We start from the raw sequence: 18,438 nt of genomic DNA on the forward strand, positions 1-18,438 counted from the left end.
GTACTGAATTTAATTTTATTTTATTGCACAAGTGTTTCTTTCATGGAGCTTCTGTGCTGACACTGATTTTACAGGGTCTCATAGAAGCCTTTATTTGGAGGACAGTTGTTAAACCATGTTTCTTGTTAATATGTCCCTCCCTCACATACAGATTTCACTTAATAACTGTGGCCAAACATCTTGTGCTGTTAAACACAAGGTAGGATATTTAGCTCATTATCCCTCTTGGACCTTCAGCAGGTGTAGCACGTTCTGGTGCCACTGTTTGAAACCCTGAATGATCGCACCCCTCCCTTAACTCTTGCTGCTGCTGAACAATCATCCTATTTATCACTGTGTACCACAGGTTTTAGCCTTGGTCCTAAGAAGTATGTTCATGATCTGTTTGGGAATCCCCGGGGCCTTTGAATGAGAGCAATTAAGCCACTGCTTGTGGTCCTCAATCTTATCCCACTGCTTTTCCAGCTGGTACTTTTTGCTGACCAGAGAGATCAGAGACCTCTCACACAGATTTTGTCTTATATTCTTCTGGATTATCTTTTCTACCCAGATTTAGCCTGACTTAAGATAGTATTTTTTTTCATAACACTGACTCTTTGCAGAAATTATTATAACATGGTTTATAAATGCATTTTTTCCTACTCAGATTTTCACCATTGTCTGTGCTGCCAATAACAGATGTTCTGCTGCGGTTTTGTTGTCTGTCCTTTTCAATCATACCCAGTGGTTCTGTATTGAAATAATCCTCCACAATTTGAGAGAAGGAGGACAACTTCACTTTATACTGGATACTATTTGTGACAGGCTTTTTTTTTTTTACTTTCAGCACTTTTAAGTTTCCAGATGTGCCCTATTTAGTGAATGCTACTGGCAAATGGGATTTTCCTCTCTGTTCCATCTTATCAGGATTAACCTTTAATAGTTAAGATAATGCTTAAGATATTTCCAGGAACAGGGATGAGTCAGATACCATTATATTTTTGCTATAAAGTTTTTGAAGGATATTGTGGAAGAAATGGCTAAATTATCCAGTTTGTCAGGAAAGCACATGAATAATGGAGGACATGAAGGAAGGCAATTAATAAAAGGTTGTGTTTGCTTTGAGATTCTTTGGCATTCCTACCACCCTTAATATCTCCTGATTTTTTCCTTTATGTTGTTCTTTTATTTCATGTTAGCACTAAAGCACTGAGTGCTTTGTCTTGTAAAACAAAAAGCATGATCTTTGGGACGGGTGGTTAAAGCACCAGAGGAATGCACAAACACCATAATTGTCTCCAGATCTTTAAAGGATCAAACTTTCTCCCTGGAGTTTTCCAGAACTTATTCCATGATAGCCAAGAGAATTTTAAAGATTTGGCCCTGAATTTCTACCCCACACTTAGGGATTTCATAGTGATCTAAGTATATTATGTAGCAAGGAATTTTATCTTTAGAGATATCATCTACTTAGCTGAGGCATTTGTATTGCTCTGTTTCTGTAATATTAGTATGATCACAGGTTTTAATCAATGCATATTCACATATCAAACACATAGTTGTTTGATAAGGAGGTGCTGTAACGTGCATTTCACAAACGAGCTGAGAGAAGAGTGAACTTAGAGAATGTCCCATGCTTCTGAGCTCTCAGAAGCATACTTACTTCAGTTTGGGTGGGCACTGATGTGCTGGATGCAGACTACAGCATCCTTCACATGATCCTTGTCATCTAGAAGTGATGGCATGTAATCTGTGTCAAACTGATACAACATAAAATTCTTCCTAGAAAGATTTCAGCTCTGCCTGCCTCAGAAACCAAACAAGGCAATTATAAACATGTGGAGCTAGATCTGGAACCAACCACGTCTTGGCTACTTATCATTTTAAGGCAGATCAGGTAAGGAAGAGGCAGAGGCTGAGTTATTCATTCAAGACATAGCAGGAACACTGGTAAATCAACAAGTAGAACCCACCTTCTGTGTTTGAATCCTAGTTAGTATAACAACTGCCATTCCTCTTTTTCTAGAATTGTATTTAAGGTTAGTCTTAAGGTGGTTTTTTTTTGGTCTACAATAAAACAACAGGAAGTCAATACAAAAATCTTAGAAATGTTTTCTGGGAATATTTCAAGAAACTGATAGATACAAAGAACTGTCAATACATTCAAGAAAAATGTGTCTTGGTCACAATCCTGCAGCTATTTCTGTGTGAACACATAAACTGTGTTCATACATAAGACGGCTCCTCCCCACCATATTATGTACATTTGTGTCTATCGATTTCTACTGTATAGTTTCAAATATTTGCCAAAATATTTCACAAGAGCATCCAGAACAAATTGTCAAAAACAATTGCTTGATGAAGGATGCTGTAGAACTAATGTCATTCTGTAGTTATTATCTGCAATAAACAGACATCTTTGTAGGCAGATAGTCCTACAAACCAACAGTATAATTAGAAAAAATGTAAACAGCATGTTTTTCTTTTTCAAAGTATCAAATATTTAAATGTACTAAGGAAAAGAGTTCCCTTATTAGCCTATCACAGTGACAATTACACCATGCTTCTTTACTGTTTGAACCGTTTGCTCTTTGTGTCTTTCCCATTCCTCATCATCTTTGTCCAGATCAAAAGTTTCTGGATAAATGGGAAGCTTGTCTTTTGGGCATTCCTCATAATAGCTTCGAACATATTTTCCAACAGACCATCCTTTGTATTCCTCAGGCATTTTGCATTCTAGGCCATTGTAGTGAACGTTGTAGTGATGCTTCAGCCAGTAGAAAAGATAATGAATGTTGTAATCACATCTCCAAGGATTCTCTCTCAGCCACAGTATTTTCAGAAAGTAAAGATCTTCCAGTACTCCATATTCAAAATTCTGCAAGCTGTTGTTTGATAGATCCAGCTCCTCTAAGTTATTGAGGCCTGAAAAAGCAGCTGGTCAATAGAAAAATAGTTACTGGTACCTTATAAAGATAACTTGGAAAAAAAACATTCATATCTGTGACAGGAAAAATATGCATATCTACAACAGGAAAAACATCTTTATAATTATACAGCTATTGCTGCTTTTTTTTTTTTTTTTTTTTTGTCTAAAGGCTACAAAAGGACTTCTCAAACACCGAACTTTGAAATATGGCATGTTCCTTCAGAAGTGAGAAATATTAGGGGAGTGGTAGTGCTGGTAAAGCTGTAAAACACTTCATGGGTCTGCCTGAGTGTAGAACAGAGACAATGGAGGTGGATGAATGCCTGATTTGCTTATTGAATCCTACTGTTATTGTCATGGTACAGAAGTAGGAATATGGAAACTTAATATTAGACAATGTGCAGGGCCAGTTGTTTTTTTATGCATATATGTGTTTATGTGCATGTATAGAACCTTTAAATTTAAATTAATATTTTAAGATTTGGAACACAGTACACATGGAGATGCATAATAATGCTTGTGAGTTTCATTTCAGAGGGCAGTTCCTACTTTTTGCAAGGATACTATTTCATTTAATGGCAGAAGTCTTAATTTAAATATTCAACTCCGTAATGTTAAACCTCTTAAGTACCATTTTACTAATATTACCACTTTCTGATGCTGTTTAATTGCCAAGACGGTACTAGATAAGGCTTCTTATGCTTGATACACTTTCCCTCTCTCTCTCTTCCCCCAGCTTATGTCTGCTTTTATAATTAAAACCCAAATACATATAGGCTATAAGCAAATTGCCAATAAGGATACTTGAGTTCTAATAAAATATAACTTCAAAGCAATTATATGTAGCGATTTTTAACCAAAAAGAGTTTAAATCCTTTTGGTTTATCTGTTATTTTATTGTCCAATACAATTGAAAAGTAGCCTCATCATGTGACATATTTTCTTAGATGTATCAAAGATACTTAAAAAATCATTTAACTACTTAGCATTTTGGAAAACTGTTAGCCTTCAGGTTCCAGAATTAGCTTTTGTACTTGGTTAGTTTAGTGTTAAGAAAGGGCAGCTGAAATGTGTCTTTCTCTACTGATTTTCATGATGAATATATTTCAGTGCAAACCTCTATGAATTAATTGTATGGCATGAAAGGTAAAATTTGGACCAACTTCTAGATTTTTAAATCGTGCCCCCCCCCCCCCCCCCATTTATATCTGATAGAGACAGTATCAAAGTTTATAATTAATAAAAGAGAATTTTTAATGGATATTTAAAATTAATCTTACCAGGATCAATGTATGCTATTCCATTACTGTTTAGATTTAATATCTTCAGTTCACTGACATCTTCAAACTCCTTGGCTCGTAGCTGTCTAATTTTGTTGTTGGACAAATCAAGTTTAGCTATATCTGGAGGTATGTTACCTGGAACCTTCTTTAAATCTTAGAAAATGAAAAAGACATAACTTGTATCAGCTTTAGATTATTCTTACTGTTTAGGTATCACAGTTACATGCCAGACAGAGTATTGTCAGTCTAACAATGTTTCTTGTTTTCTTTCCCTTTTATCCCCTCTACTAGTGCCACCATGTTTTTTTAATTTCTGAATTTCATTGTTTCTTTACTTGTACCTTTACAGTTCATGTGGAAATTTTCTCTTCATTAGTGCTTATAGTAAAGCTTCTTTCAGTGTTTTATGTTTTTATTTTAGTAGAACTAGACCATTTGTTCTCACAGGGATAGGGTAAGTAGTGAAGATACTATACTAATAAAGAATGTGTGTGAAGGGCCTGATTGTGTAAAGAAAAGAAACCAGAGTAACTATATAAAAAACCATCCAGGCAGCAGAGTGGCATTCTGTCTGCTTCTCTCTCCTACATGTATCACTGGGATTTCCAAAGTAGCCAAGGACCTCTCAGTCATCAGTGTTCGTATCCTTACAGTGTTCCCTGCAAAAGAGCTTCAGAAAGAACAGTAGCAAGGGCCCATGCTTGAGAAGTGCAGACTGTGGTTTGAACCCTGTCAGAGTAATGTTAATAAACGTAATCTCCAGGGTTATTATATTTGTAGAATGAGTGTTCTAATCCTGCACTGTCATTCCAAGAAAATGAGCAGTATCTCTTGTTTGACTGTCTTTGAATGAAAGCAAGTAGTTTCTGGATCTGAGCTGGAATCTCTGTGGTCATTGTACTTCTGAAGTTCTGAAGATGTCTAGTGAATCAGGGATTTTTGAGACTAAAGCAACATATAAGAGTCTTCCTGCCTTATATCTGATTATGAGCACAGCTTTGATATTACAAAAACATCAATATTGTAACTACTCCAGCCTGCTGTGGTTGGATTGCTTCCTGCTTCTGCAGATGTCAAAGTTTCAGGGCCTATTTATTACCAAATGAATGCAAATAATGCTTGAATTTAGAGATGTTTGGCAGTACTAGAAAGCAGATTTTTTTTCAACTGTCCTTGCAAATACAAGTTCTTTGCAGAAAAGCAAACAAACTCCTTTTGTTTCCATTTTTTTTTTGCCTTTTTTTTTTTTGTAAAACAGAATCAAGGGCATAGAGTATTTCATTCTGGAGTACTACAAGGTCTGGCTGGTCTGATGAGAAGTAAGTAAATTATTCAAAAAAAAGAGAACATACACATGGATAAATGTATTTTTAAGATGTTTCTTTCCTGACCTTTCTGACATAAACTGAAGGCTCCTGACCTGTTGTCATACCTCTTTAGACATACTTAGTAGTGGTAGAGTGCTTGTCATTCTGTTCCCTCCATTGTAAAGGAATAATGGATTGCAGCTTTTCATGTCATCTTACTGGTTTAGCAACTGATGCACTTTTTTTTCTACTCTGATTTCTTGTCCACACAGATTTAGAGCAATGTTTGTGTTTTCCCTGGATTTTGTGTGCATTACATTCCTATTTCTGATGAAAATTCCAGTGAAATTGTGCATCCGCTGTACAATATTCATATACAAAGACAGTAAGTACGATGCTTTCATCAAAGATTACCATATGTTCAGAAATACCAAATATCAATGGGATAGCTGCATCCAGCTGTCAAGCATATGCACAGTAGATCTGGTACTTCCAAAAAAGTATTGAAGCATACTCAAGTGTCCATGCTAGGCATGCAGGAAGTTCTGGTTTGATAATACTTAGTTCTTGACCTGAAGGAGGGAGTCCCTGTACTCTCTAGTGTGCTCGTGTAGAGATTGAAATAACTTTATTCCTCCATTATTAGTATTAAAGACAATAAACCATATTTTTAAATACCATAAACTCCTTTGAAACTCCCATGAAGATCAGACGACACTGAATGTTTCTATGAACTTAGAGAAAAAAGTAACATTTTTCTTGCCAGAAAAATATATGAGTGTGTTTCTGTATTCAGCTCATCTATTTGATACCACTGAGTGGGGAGAGCTGTAAAGTCAGTCTTTGCTTATATAAGGATTATAATTTATGGCTGGGTTTTGTTCAATAACAGTTTACTGGAGACATAAAGTAATAGTGATATAATTAAGACCCGATGAAGGATAATTAAGATCATAACATATAATCTAATAATTAAGATCCTATGTACAAGGAAAGGTAAGATAGGTCAATATTTAAAAAATAGTAAATGTTAGCAGGTAAAGCAGCATAAATAATTAATAAAAAAGATGTAGTAGTTGCATGGTAAAAGAAAGAGAAAATTGAGCCAGAGGGACAGGAAAGGAATTTAACATGGTGGGAAAAAGTAAAGAACATAGACCATTTTTATGACATACATAGATAAACTATGTAATCAAATACTGAAATCATGAATCCTTGATATTTAGATATTATCTCCTTATACTGAATTTTGAGCTTGTCTCTGGCATAAAAGTGCAAGAGTAGGGGCATAGTGAGGTTTTTATTCAAAATCAAGTTACTCTTAAATAAAAGTTCAGCTGAAAAAACATACTGCTGTGATCTGGTATTGCAGGCTAAACTCCACTAAAATTGGGAAAAGGTCTCAAAATGTTGGCTGCTTCAAGCAATGCTTCTTGTTTCAGAATTGTTATGTTAAAGAATGATTCTCTTCTGAATTGTTTTGTTGTTTGCTTTGTTTCATCGTGGGATAAAATATGGGAAATATAAAGCACAAATAAATGTGCACTTTTGTGTTGATATATGCCCCATCTGGTTTACCCTTAAGGCTTAACTGTGGCTCTTAGGGGCCTGAGAAAGATTTAGGGATGGAATGGATCCAAGTGTCTGAAAAACATTTCTTGAAGTCCCTTCAACTTTGAATTGTTTGCTGGGTGCTGGGAGGAAGAACACAGAGGAGGTATTTCTTCATGAACACAAACATACAATTTCTTTCCTTATTAGAAGAAATCTTGCACAGCAAATGTGAAAATGCAGAGGCTTTCCTTTGCAGTCGGGTTCCTTTGGGCATTGAAAACAGAGCTGGCTGCTCCAGTTCTGCTTCACAACTCGCTTCTGACAAAGTTATTGCTATCTTTGTGTTTGTACAATGGAAGAAAGAAAAGACACTCTGTGCTTTTCTTTATCAGTTCAACAGTTTCAGCACAGCTGTAATTTGACTGATTCGTATGTTTACAGTTGTACAATCAGACTAGTAACTTAAGTAATATGCTTAGTTTTTATTCCTGTTGATTTCTGTTAGATACTTACATTAGAGCACTAAGGATTATCTGTGGAATTTGGGCTGCAGAGCAGAGAGAAAATGCAGAAAGTATTCCTACTTATTGCTGGTAGTTACAAGAGAAAACCAATTAACAGTATCAGTTTAAGTAAAGCAAGTACTAGTACTACATTCATTTGCAGTAAATAATGTGTGAATAAATGTAGTAAGGATTAAATAAATAGAATATTAAAATCATTAATTCAGTTATAATGACAGATACAAACCTTTTCTTTTGCAGTTCAGAGTTGGCATGGGAAACACATACATGTGGCACAAAGAGGAATCAAATTCTGGTTTGACAGGTTCAGGCTTCTCCCGTTTTATGTTTTTGGGGTCCTGCCTGTCCTCTTCACTACATAGCTGATCAGCTTTTATCTGCTTTAGCTTTTGATTTTTCAGTTCTATTGGGTGCACACATTTGGCATAATTTCCCAAATTCCTGTTTGTTGGAACCTGTAGCATTGTAACAAGGGTTTCTAGTTCACAGCTGCAATGCCAGGGATTATCATAAAGACGTAGGTAGTTTAAACTGGGCGTATAAATAAAAATCTCCTCAGATAAAATCTTAATTTGGTTATGCTGAAGTAAGAGTGTGGTAAGTTTATCCAAACCATAAAAAGCCTCGCTCTCAATTTTTGATATGTCATTCTGTTGTAAATCCAGCGTTTTCAATACTTTGTACTTGGAGAACATATTATTCTTCAACTTACGAATCCTGTTTCTTGCTAGCAGCATATGTTTTGTATCCTCTGGCCAATCAGGTGCCACAAAAACCAATTTTCTTTCCTGACAATCTAGGTATTTCTCATGAAGGTAAGTGTAAATATCACATGTTAGGCCTTGGGCATTGCGCTTAACAGTGCTAGATGCTCTCTTTAAGATGTTTTCCCTTTCATTGTTTCTCAAACTCCTATTCCTTGTCCTCCTACAGTCAGATGTATTACAAAGAAGAAGTAGTAATATAATAGTAACTACTTGCATCCTGACATTCAGCTGGCCCCAGTTATTTTCTGTGACAGCTGGAACAGTTGAAATTTTTCGATAGTCAAAATCAGTGCTGTACAGGTCTGAGGAGGCACAGCTGCAGTGTGTGGGATCCCTGTGTTGGAAGAAAAGTAAAAGATTAGAACAGATGAAATGGGAATTTTCATGGAGGCTTGTATATAATATGCAGTCAAGTACTCAGTCATCACACTACTTGGAACTTCACAAATACTTTGAAGATTTAAGGTCCTATCTCTTTTTATTTGTTTGTTTGTTAGTTTTTATTGACTCTGGTCTACTGTTTTTTGTTTTGATTAAACATGGGAAACTATATGGACAATTTCTCACTAATATTTGTTAGGAAATTCTCATGTGTTCAGGAAAACAGCATCAGGCTGGACCTTTTAGTATTTAAGTTGATCTTGGAAGCTGAGCTCAGATGAGGAGTTTGAAGCTGGTCTTTTCCTACTTCTTGAGTGCTGAACAACAGGAACACATACAGAGTCAGACTGGGGAAAGCCATCCAGTGTCCATCAAACTCCCAGTTTTAATTTGCCCTCAAGGGTGGGCTTGTTTTCAAGTCATTTTCTCAGGACTGTTCACCCCAATTTTTGGGATTTTGTGCTTTCATCTCAGTAATCTGCTGTGACCATGGGTTCAGGATATTGGCCCAGGCGGACTGAACCTGTATGAGGAATTCTTACATTTATGTCATACACTGAGAATTTCAACTGTTCACCTTTAATGTGATAGGTTTTTGAATTTGGTTGGGGTATTTCGTTTTGTTTTGGGTGTGGAGTTTGTTGTTTGGTTTTGGTTTTTTTTAGGTGAATTAAAAAACTTGCAAGACTTAATTTTATCTGTGAATGCCAGGGATTAAATATATGAACTACAAACTTTTTGTATTAATTCTAATTTATACCAGGAAGAAAAATTTTTTCAAATGCTGTGGTTATTTGGGCAGCAAATCTTTCTGATAAAAAAGTAGAGACTTGTGTTCTTAAGTACTTTGAAAATGGAGTTTAGTAGGATTCAATGAAGGAACCATGAAGTTGTCATTGGTTTTCTCCAGTACCAGAGCAAAATGATATATTCAGTCTCAATTAAATTTGATAAACAGGCTTCAAAACTTCACCAGTCTGGGAGGAGGGTTTTGTTGTTATTGTGAGCTTGGAGTTGTCAACAACAATACATTTTAATCCTGTATTGTTTACAACTTCATTTATTCCTTCAGTAGCCCACTTGGGCTCTAAAAGTGTCTCACTAAATTTCTTGGTGTTTTTAAGAGCTTTAATTTGAAAGGTGTCAAAGAATGCAGTCACCATTATATATTTGTCCATTTTTTCTCAGTTTAACATTTTTAGTTTTATCTCGCTTCCATTAATTAATGCTTTTTCATCGCTCTTCCTTGATGGAAAAACAGTGTTTGAATTTGCTTTAATTAATAATTTCTTAGAAAAGGCAATGTTATATGCAAATTTTTCTTACAATAAATCAAAGAATAACATTAATATTTTGTTCAGAAATTATGTTTCTTAATAGATTCATCCATTTATGGGCTATTTCTAATGTTAAGCATATAAAAAAAAAATTTGGTGTCATTTGTAGTCACTTTGTAGTGAAGTGTTAATCCAATGTTCTAGCCCAGAAACACACCAATATTTACACACAAGCTTTTAAAAATTACCATAGGTAAAATGCAGCTTAAGAACTTCAAACAAAAATGATTTGGGATAGCCAAACCAGTGGTGCAAGGGCTGGTTTTTCCCTTTATCAATAGATCTAGTAATTTTATCATAGCAAACTATCAAATTAGTGAGGAATGCTTTGCCCAATGACAAGAGACAGCTTTCTTCTTCTTGGATGCACCCTGTCTCATCCCATTTCCTCAGGTGCTCCCTGACATTAACTTCTTCTGCGATGGGGGTATTGCTTCACTCTCACAGACTCTGTTCACAGGCTCCAGCCAGGCACCTGAGAAGCCTTTAGACAAGCCTCAGCTGTAAAAACTGATGGAAAAAAGTAATTGAGTAGCTTGTCCTTGAAGATTAACCACTTTTCCTGGGCCCCTTTGCCCTCCAGGGCTGCCTACCACGAGATCCTATTAAACAGATCTCTTAAGTAGTCAAAATCTGCTAGCAAGTTCAGGGCTTTTTCTTCTACCGTTTGTCCAATTTTCTTCTGTATGGATTTTGAACTTCTCATTTTCATGGCTGCAGTAACCAAAGCCACTCAAGTTCATTCAAGTTCACATTCACTCAAGTTCACATTCACTCAAGTTCACATTCCTTGACATGTTGAAGAACACATTCCCGAGACCACCTGTCAGTCAGCTGGATCAAGAAATTGTCTTCAACATTCTCTAGAAGTCTCCAGGATTGTTCATGCCCAGCCATATTTTCTGGCAGCAGATATGAGTGACTAAAGTCTCTCATGAGTAACCAAGATAGGCAAGAGTAAGGCTTCCTTCAGCTGCCCAAAGGTTTCACCCACCATTTCTTCTTGACTGAGCAGATCAAGCAGTCTGCAGCAGATACCTACCACAATGTAATACTCATAGGTCTAGCTTATAATCATTACAAATAAGCTCTTGATTGACTTGTCACCTATTCCAATGCAAAGCTCCATTCATTCAAGCAATACTTTGCATAGAGTACAGCCCATCCTCATCTTTTTGTGCAGTTGTTCCTAAATGTTCTGGAACCTTTTATTGTACCCCTTCAGTTGTGTATGCTACCCTTTGCATCTCTGGAGTCACAGTGAAATCACAGCTCTGTACCTGTGCATGGACTTTGGTGCCTGCTGGTTGATTCCCAAGTTACAAGTATTTGTGTTCAGACACTTGAGATAGAACCCTTTATACTGCTTTTGCATGGAAGGTTTCAGAGATTTTCCTCATCCCTATCCCCCCAGCTTTCTCACACTCCCTGTGCCTTCACTCCCTTCCAGGTTATGGTTATCCTCCATCTACATACCTATTTTTACTGATAACTCCTCTCTCAAATCCTTTGTTGCAGGAATATATTTCAAAAGCACAAACTTTCCTTTTTAGGGTTGTTTGGTTGGTACTGGATTTCCAGTTATCTGGATTGTCCTTTTGCCTGATAACTGAAGTAGGGCAAAGGTGACCACCACATGGAAAAAGACACAGACTCAACTATTACATTTTCATGTACAAGCACTTACTTTTTGCCTTTGTATTATATTGACATTTACTGTAAAACGTTCATCATACTAGGAGATTTGCTCGCATTATATAAGAATGGAACAATATCAGTAATACATGTTCTGCAGGTCAATAAAACATGGAAGCCTTATAATTACTCAAGTTTAATGTTCCACCTAGAAGGTAGAACTAAACAGGAAGCATTGTGTAAATTATATATTATATTACTGGTTAGAGAAATGTACCAGAGTTCATGGAGAAAATTCACCAGTGGTTTAGATACCAAGATTGGCTGACTGTAATCTTGGTCTAGCAAAATGTGTAAACATGTACTAACCTTCAATCATGTGAAAAGTCCCTTGTGTTCTGTCGGACTGTATAGTGTATGTATCCTTTAAAATGATTAAATGACCATACTTCGAGTGAGTAACAGTAGCATCATGCCTCTCAGTATTCTACTTTGAGGCTTCCAAAGAAAATGGCTGAGATGATGAATATTGGGATGATTTAAAGATATTTACTAATGTTTTTTACCTTGTTACATACAAATATAATTTTAATATACTTCTGGATTTTTTTTTTATCATTCAGCCTATGTAAATCTATTTAAATCTGTTGTGTAGAGATAGTACTAATGGAACTCTATGACTATTGACAAGGTAAAATTAAAAAGAAAATGAAAGTGTGGTTTTTTAATCCTGAAGGAAATTTAGAGGCATGTGTAATAGAAATACTTTTTTGACTGATTTGCAGGATTCTGTCTGCTATACAAAATGAAATAAATGCCCCATACATTTCACTTAGATAGCAGTTCTTTTATCTTTTTAATTTATTTAAAAATATATGCTAGATTCCCTTATGTGTTGCACAGAGTTTTACAGAAACTTTTAAAAGAAAATGCTATCCAAAAACTTCTTCTGCATGTCCAGTTCCTCATGATGATGCAAGAAGTTTGCAAGTTAGATATGTTCTTAAAAGTTTGTTTTTGAAAGAGAGGATTGTAGATAGGTGCATTGTGTGAGCCAAGGCCTTGTGTGACAACTGTAAAAGAAAGAGATACCCCAAACTGCTATTTGGAAGATCAGTGAGCTGAAAGCAGAGAATTTGCAAACTTACAAAAGTCTGCCATTCCTGTTTCAGAGGTATCCCTAGAGACTCAGAGTCTGCCTGGGAGGTAGAATTGCTGGATTAAAAGCTGCCATGGAGGAAAAGAGGCATGCTGTTCACAATAGCAGCCATCACAAAGATCTATAAGGATTTGAAGAATAGCTGTACATTGTTTCTCTTTCCTATGAGGAAAACAGATGTATGTCTTTCAACAACATCCCCACAAAGTTCAGAAACGTGTTTGCATAATACATTTTAACTTTGGCTTTTCTTAGTCTGAAATGCCATATCCTCATATAACTAACATTTGTTTTGGCAAAGTTTTGCATTAGTGTCTCCAGTCCTACCACTCATCTCCTCATCTGTATTACTTTTATTATAATCTGTGTTTTCTCGATGTTGGCTGATATTTTGTTCTTTTTAGATTTCCATATATTTATGCTGAAGCTTGAAACATCATTTTTTTGATGTGTAAATAGCAAAGAAAAATTTTCCACTGACAAAATACCTTTTGCAGTTACTTTGTACCTTGTTAATATGACATTTTCCCAGTCACATGTGATGCTTCTGATTTAAAACCGTAAGATTACACTCTTTGTATTGATGATTTTTAGACAAAAAGCAAAGCTCATTGTTTCTGAGATTATGGGGATGTACAAAAAAGTTGCTGTCCCGTGAAGAATCTGATAGCAGACAGATTTCATGAACATTTCACATGGCAATCCCAAAAGCATTAGCTCAGCACAGGTCCTGTGTACTATGGTAACTAACACAAAGTGCTTAGAGGTGGCAGTATTGCATTTCATAATGCTGCACATGAAGTTTGCTGTGGTGTATCAGACAACCTTTATTGGAGCAAGGAGCTAGTGAAGTGTAGGGGTCATTTTTATTCTCTCATACTATTCCATACAAGCATTTTAGCCTCCATATTGTACAACAGAGATAATCAGCTAAAATTTCCCTCTGAAAACTTCTGTTACATATGGTAGACATGAATACTGTCCATCAGGAGTAAATGTCAGAAGGTGAGTTTGTCAGATTTCTTTAAAACTATCCTGAGATTTCAAATGCCAAAATTAATTGAAAAACCAGTATGACAGGATTCCTGCACAATTTAGCTGTAACACAAACAAGGATTTTTGGTAGTCTGTGTGATTGCTGAGTTTTAAAGAAGATGTTACTTTAAAAATGGAAGAAGAAGGCATGTGTTAAAATTCCCAGATCATAAAAATTGGTCATATGGCCAATAAAGGAAATCAGCTTCTCTTCAAAACTATTATAAGGTTTTGATCACAGTCTTCAAAACGCAGTAAGAAATGCTTACCTGTGTCTTAAATTATGCAGCCTTGCAGCAACATATACATTAAAAAGACTCAGACCTACCAGAGTATTTACCCCAGTCTCTTAATTTAGTATCTGTTTTATCAGATATGTTTGGAAATATACTTCTCCAAGTTTTATTTTTCCCCACTCATTTCTGTGGAATATCACACTAAAAGGCAAAAAGGTTTGGGCTTCTATGAGGAAGGATACTTTTACTTCTGTACTTAATATGAATTAAATATTTCCATTTCAAAAAAAAGGCTCCACAAATAAAACATGCCTTTATATTCTAATACCTGGTTCTAATGCGCATTGTTGGAGGTTTTTTTGTGAAATGTAGTCTTATACTTAATTTCTTAATATTTTTGTATTATTTTTTTAAAACAGCATTCTTTTACTCTTCCTATCTCTTTGCATTTGTGTTCAGTTCAAGTTAGCAGGTTTCCCCACTCTATATTGAAAGCACAAAGTCAGTTCCAAAAGTCAGTATGCCACTCCTTAAGCAGTCAGCTCCTCAGTGGGAGTTCCCATCTTCTTCAAAATGACTAATTTTGCTGACTTGCAGAGCTGCATGACTACAACTAAATGTCTACCAGAGCAGAAGGTCCTAATTCTAGGTTTTGATTTTCTCTATGCTTTCATTTGTGGTGCTTGTGGTAATTGTTATTTATCCCAGTTAGAAATGCAGTTCAGTCAAATGAATAGTTTTCAGTGTGGTATAAGCCTGCAGATGGAAATTTAAATAAATTCAGAGTATAGATTCTTGATTTTACGGAGTGCTGTTGATTAACATTTTCCACTTACACAATTTGCTTTCTCTTAACTAACGTTTAGTATAAAGAAATGTTTTCCAAAAGAACTGATCAAAACCTAAAATTGCATGACTCACTTTTGGATAATTCCCTTTTGTAACTCTTTCAATTTTTTCAGTTTCTTTTAATAGTACTCTTCTAAAATAATTACATTATTTGAGAAGTTTTAACTACACATTTCTGCTTTTAATGTCTTTTGATCTGGTTTTCATTTCCAGCAGGCAGTGCTTCTAAAATCAATAGCAAAAGCAGTCCAACAAACTTACACTGAAAAGTCATATTTCCAAAGCATGCACAAAGGAGTTCCAAATAGTTAAAAAAGTATGCTTTTGCAGTTTTACTTGAGATAACTTTACAATGTTACTGATTTCATATGGTGAAATATCTTGCACAATAGTGCTATTCCCCAGTAATTTACAACACAATGAGAAGGGAGAAAAGTGCAGCAGAAGGAATGGACTTTCAAACTCCAGCAAGTAGATAATTCTATTTCATATTGAACATCTTTTCTTTACAGTAATTTTCAGAAAACTTTAACTATGGCATTTTATGTTCTTTTGATTCTGTATCATGCCCTTGTAAAAAAATTCTCTCTGTTTTTTTGTGGGTTTTTTGCAAAGCTTCCCCAGTTAACAACAGTAAGTGAGTTTAGCTCACTGTAGAAAATTCACAAAGTTTTACCATACCTGGACTCTGGAAAAGCCTGTCACAAGGTCATCTGTTTGGAAATTCCAGGTTGCGTTCAGGTTTGTAGTTCACGTCTTTCTTTCATAATGTGAAGCAGAGGATCCTTTATATGACTGGCAGCATCCTGCATTCATGGTATACTGAAGTTGAGCAAGCACTGCAGCAGCCTTCCAGGGTTTTGAATTACATGACTACAGCTGTTTAAGTTTTACTAAGGAATAATAGCACTATAGGTTTGGATCACTTCCAGCAAACTGTCAGATCTATAAACAGCTAGTACTTACTGCATAATGAGAACAAGCCTTGCTTTTTGTAGCCATAAATAGACTAATTGTATGTTATGATTAGTTGAGGGTTTATATCTGGAGCTTTAAAAATGCAGTATTTACTAAGATATCAAAAAAATAAAAGCCACTCTGTGCTGGAAAAAAATACAAATTTACAGTTGATTTCCTGAGAAGGAAGTTAATTAAAAAGTGAACTTTTGTTACAGTTTTACATTGGTTTAATATATAAATTGAAGTGGTATTTATAACTGCAATCTAAAAATAGTTATGTTTTGGATTATTGTAGTATCCTACTAAACTTCTACAGAAAACCAGGGTTTTAGAATGCAGTACTGTTTTAGAAACTTTCAAGTATATACTGTACCTTGAAACATACTCCAAAAGCAGTATGAAATGCCAAATTGTAAGACAATGGAAGTCTCCTAATGTTTAAGTAAAGACTCAGACATAAATTTCTTCATATACTGAGAAGATTCTCCATATAACAAAATGCATGTGAAATGATAGCGATGGAGTCTGAGGAATATAACAGTTTAACTTTCCATCTAACAAAACCTTTTCAGAACAAAGGATGAGGCAGATGGGACAACAGTCTTGTTCTGATTGCTCTCTACTGAGCGTCTGTTTTCTTGTTTATGAGAATCATGCTGAGATTGTTGTGCAGTGACAGTGTGAAATTTGAAATGAGGGCTGAGGTTAGAGGAAAGTTAAGAACTACCTACCTCTGAGTAACTTTTTCAAAATGCCAGTAATTGGTTCTGTTTCCCGAAAGCATCATTTCTGCTTGTTTGGAAGTGTCATCATGAGCCGTAGGGATCTGCCTCTAGAAAGCGTGATCCAGTAGTAGTCAGGGAGAAGTGATCATCATCAAACTGGGAAAACCACAATCCTCCCTTTCCAGAGGACCGTGGGTTTGCTTGCCAGTGTATTTGAGAGCTCAGAAAGGAATTCCACAACTTTCTCCATTTTAGGATACTGGAACAGTGCTTAATGATTATGACCAAGTACTTAAGTGAACATTTAAAACCAAAAAAAACATCGAATTGCATCACAGTTGGATAAAGGATTTTAAAAAGGTTTTTTTCCCCTCACTGGATGAACTAAACCAGAGGGAACTTTTGTAAGGTTAACATTTCAGAATTAGTTGGAAAACTGTAGAGAAGTTATACTATAAACATTGAAATTGTGCTTAAAATATTATATAGGATGTGTGTTTTTCATGTTTTATTCGTGTTTCTTGGTTTTTTCTTTTGTTTTAATATTACAGTTCTTTTTATATGAGTTCTTCTATTGCCACTACTTCTGCAGGATTTGAATATTTATTTAGAAAGCCCTTCTGAAAAATGGGTGATTATGTTAAGGGTTGTGTGATTGGCAACTTAAGGACCAAGGCATTTAATTAGCTTGTTAAAACAGAGGCAGAAAACTGAGAATTAAGCAGACATTTTCGAGTCCATTGTTATAAAACAAGGCCATCTTTTCTTTGAATTTTATGTTCTTATGTGGTAATAATACTAGATAAATTGTAGGCATGGGAGTTTTTGCACAAACTCATGGTAATTAAGATTTTATCTGTATGGTACAGATAGTAAATATTTTTATTAATGAATTTCAATGTATTTCTATAAAAATCTAGAGATCCTGTTGATTCTTGCTCAAAAGGTACCCTATTACACCACTGACATTCTCAGAGCCCCACCTAGAAAGCATAAGATATCTTTGTTCTGCTTCTGATGCCGAACAAGTATAGGTGGAAAATTTTCTGCTTTTAGACACAAAACTGGTAAGACCTAAGGGTATAAAGCAATTGCATATCATGCCCAAAATGTGTTACAGCAGTCTGTCACTTGCTGTGGGTAACAACAGCTGGATAAGAGAACACAAGCCACTGGGAAAAATAAATTTATCCCTTTCATTTCTTGACATCTGCGGGGTGTTCCCCCCGCTCCAGCTTAATTGGGAGAATTCTCATTTTGGACAAATTCTGGCTTCTTCGGACATATCAAGCAACAAAAAAGGGGCCATCACTTGGGGATTGAATCTGAGCTATGTTCTTTATTTTTATTGAAGAAGAGGATGATTGTTTATATTTACTGAGTACAAACTTGTGTAACTGAAGAATAGTATAAGTTACACATGCTCTGCTATTTATTTTTAGAAAAATGCTAATTCAGGAATATGTTAATATAAGCTCTTTTTTTGGACAATGGAAAATTAAAAGAAAAATAACATGTGGAGACAAGCCATCAGTGTAATGTGCCAAACATCTGAAAGGATGTCACAATTCATTTTATGATTCATGACCAAGACAGGATACAAAAAAGATAGTCCCATTGTAAACTGAGCCTCTGGACAGAGGGAGCAAATTTGGGGTAATTACATCATTACTTGAAATTATAATTGGAGAATTAACCCTGATATGCAAATGAACCAAATTTATAAAAGTGTGAAAAACCCATGACCCAGGGTCCATCTTGAGTGGAGCCCCTCAGAG

The 18,438-nt window shown here is 35.5% G+C and overlaps 2 protein-coding genes across 4 annotated transcripts in view; one reads left to right on the top strand and one right to left on the bottom strand.

The window, feature by feature from the left end:
- The window catches only part of FBXL13 (F-box and leucine rich repeat protein 13), a 72,725-nt gene that overhangs the window by 16,295 nt on the left and 37,992 nt on the right, over positions 1–18,438 (top strand). Inside the window, 3 exon segments of the mRNA XM_048301890.1 lie at positions 12,335–12,387; positions 15,618–15,643; positions 15,646–15,723. Coding sequence (XP_048157847.1) covers positions 12,335–12,387; positions 15,618–15,643; positions 15,646–15,723 — 157 coding nt within the window.
- On the bottom strand, positions 1,991–16,898 carry LRRC17 (leucine rich repeat containing 17). 3 transcript variants are annotated; one of them, XM_048300749.1, is made up of 5 exons: positions 16,667–16,898; positions 15,657–15,781; positions 7,803–8,677; positions 4,189–4,344; positions 1,991–2,904 (listed from the first exon to the last, which is right to left on the bottom strand). In XM_048300749.1, exons 3-5 carry the CDS (start codon positions 8,557–8,559, stop codon positions 2,513–2,515), a joined length of 1,305 nt encoding a protein of 434 aa, XP_048156706.1. In that variant the 5' UTR covers positions 8,560–8,677; positions 15,657–15,781; positions 16,667–16,898; the 3' UTR covers positions 1,991–2,512. The 3 variants fall into 3 exon arrangements, with proteins under 3 accessions (XP_048156706.1, XP_048156704.1, XP_048156705.1); XM_048300747.1 differs by having other exon boundaries at positions 1,991–2,916; positions 16,667–16,897; XM_048300748.1 differs by lacking the exon at positions 16,667–16,898 and having other exon boundaries at positions 1,991–2,916; positions 15,657–15,937.

This window comes from Corvus hawaiiensis, chromosome 4 (genome assembly GCF_020740725.1).
Source record: "Corvus hawaiiensis isolate bCorHaw1 chromosome 4, bCorHaw1.pri.cur, whole genome shotgun sequence".
Taxonomy (NCBI): Eukaryota; Metazoa; Chordata; class Aves; order Passeriformes; family Corvidae; genus Corvus; species Corvus hawaiiensis.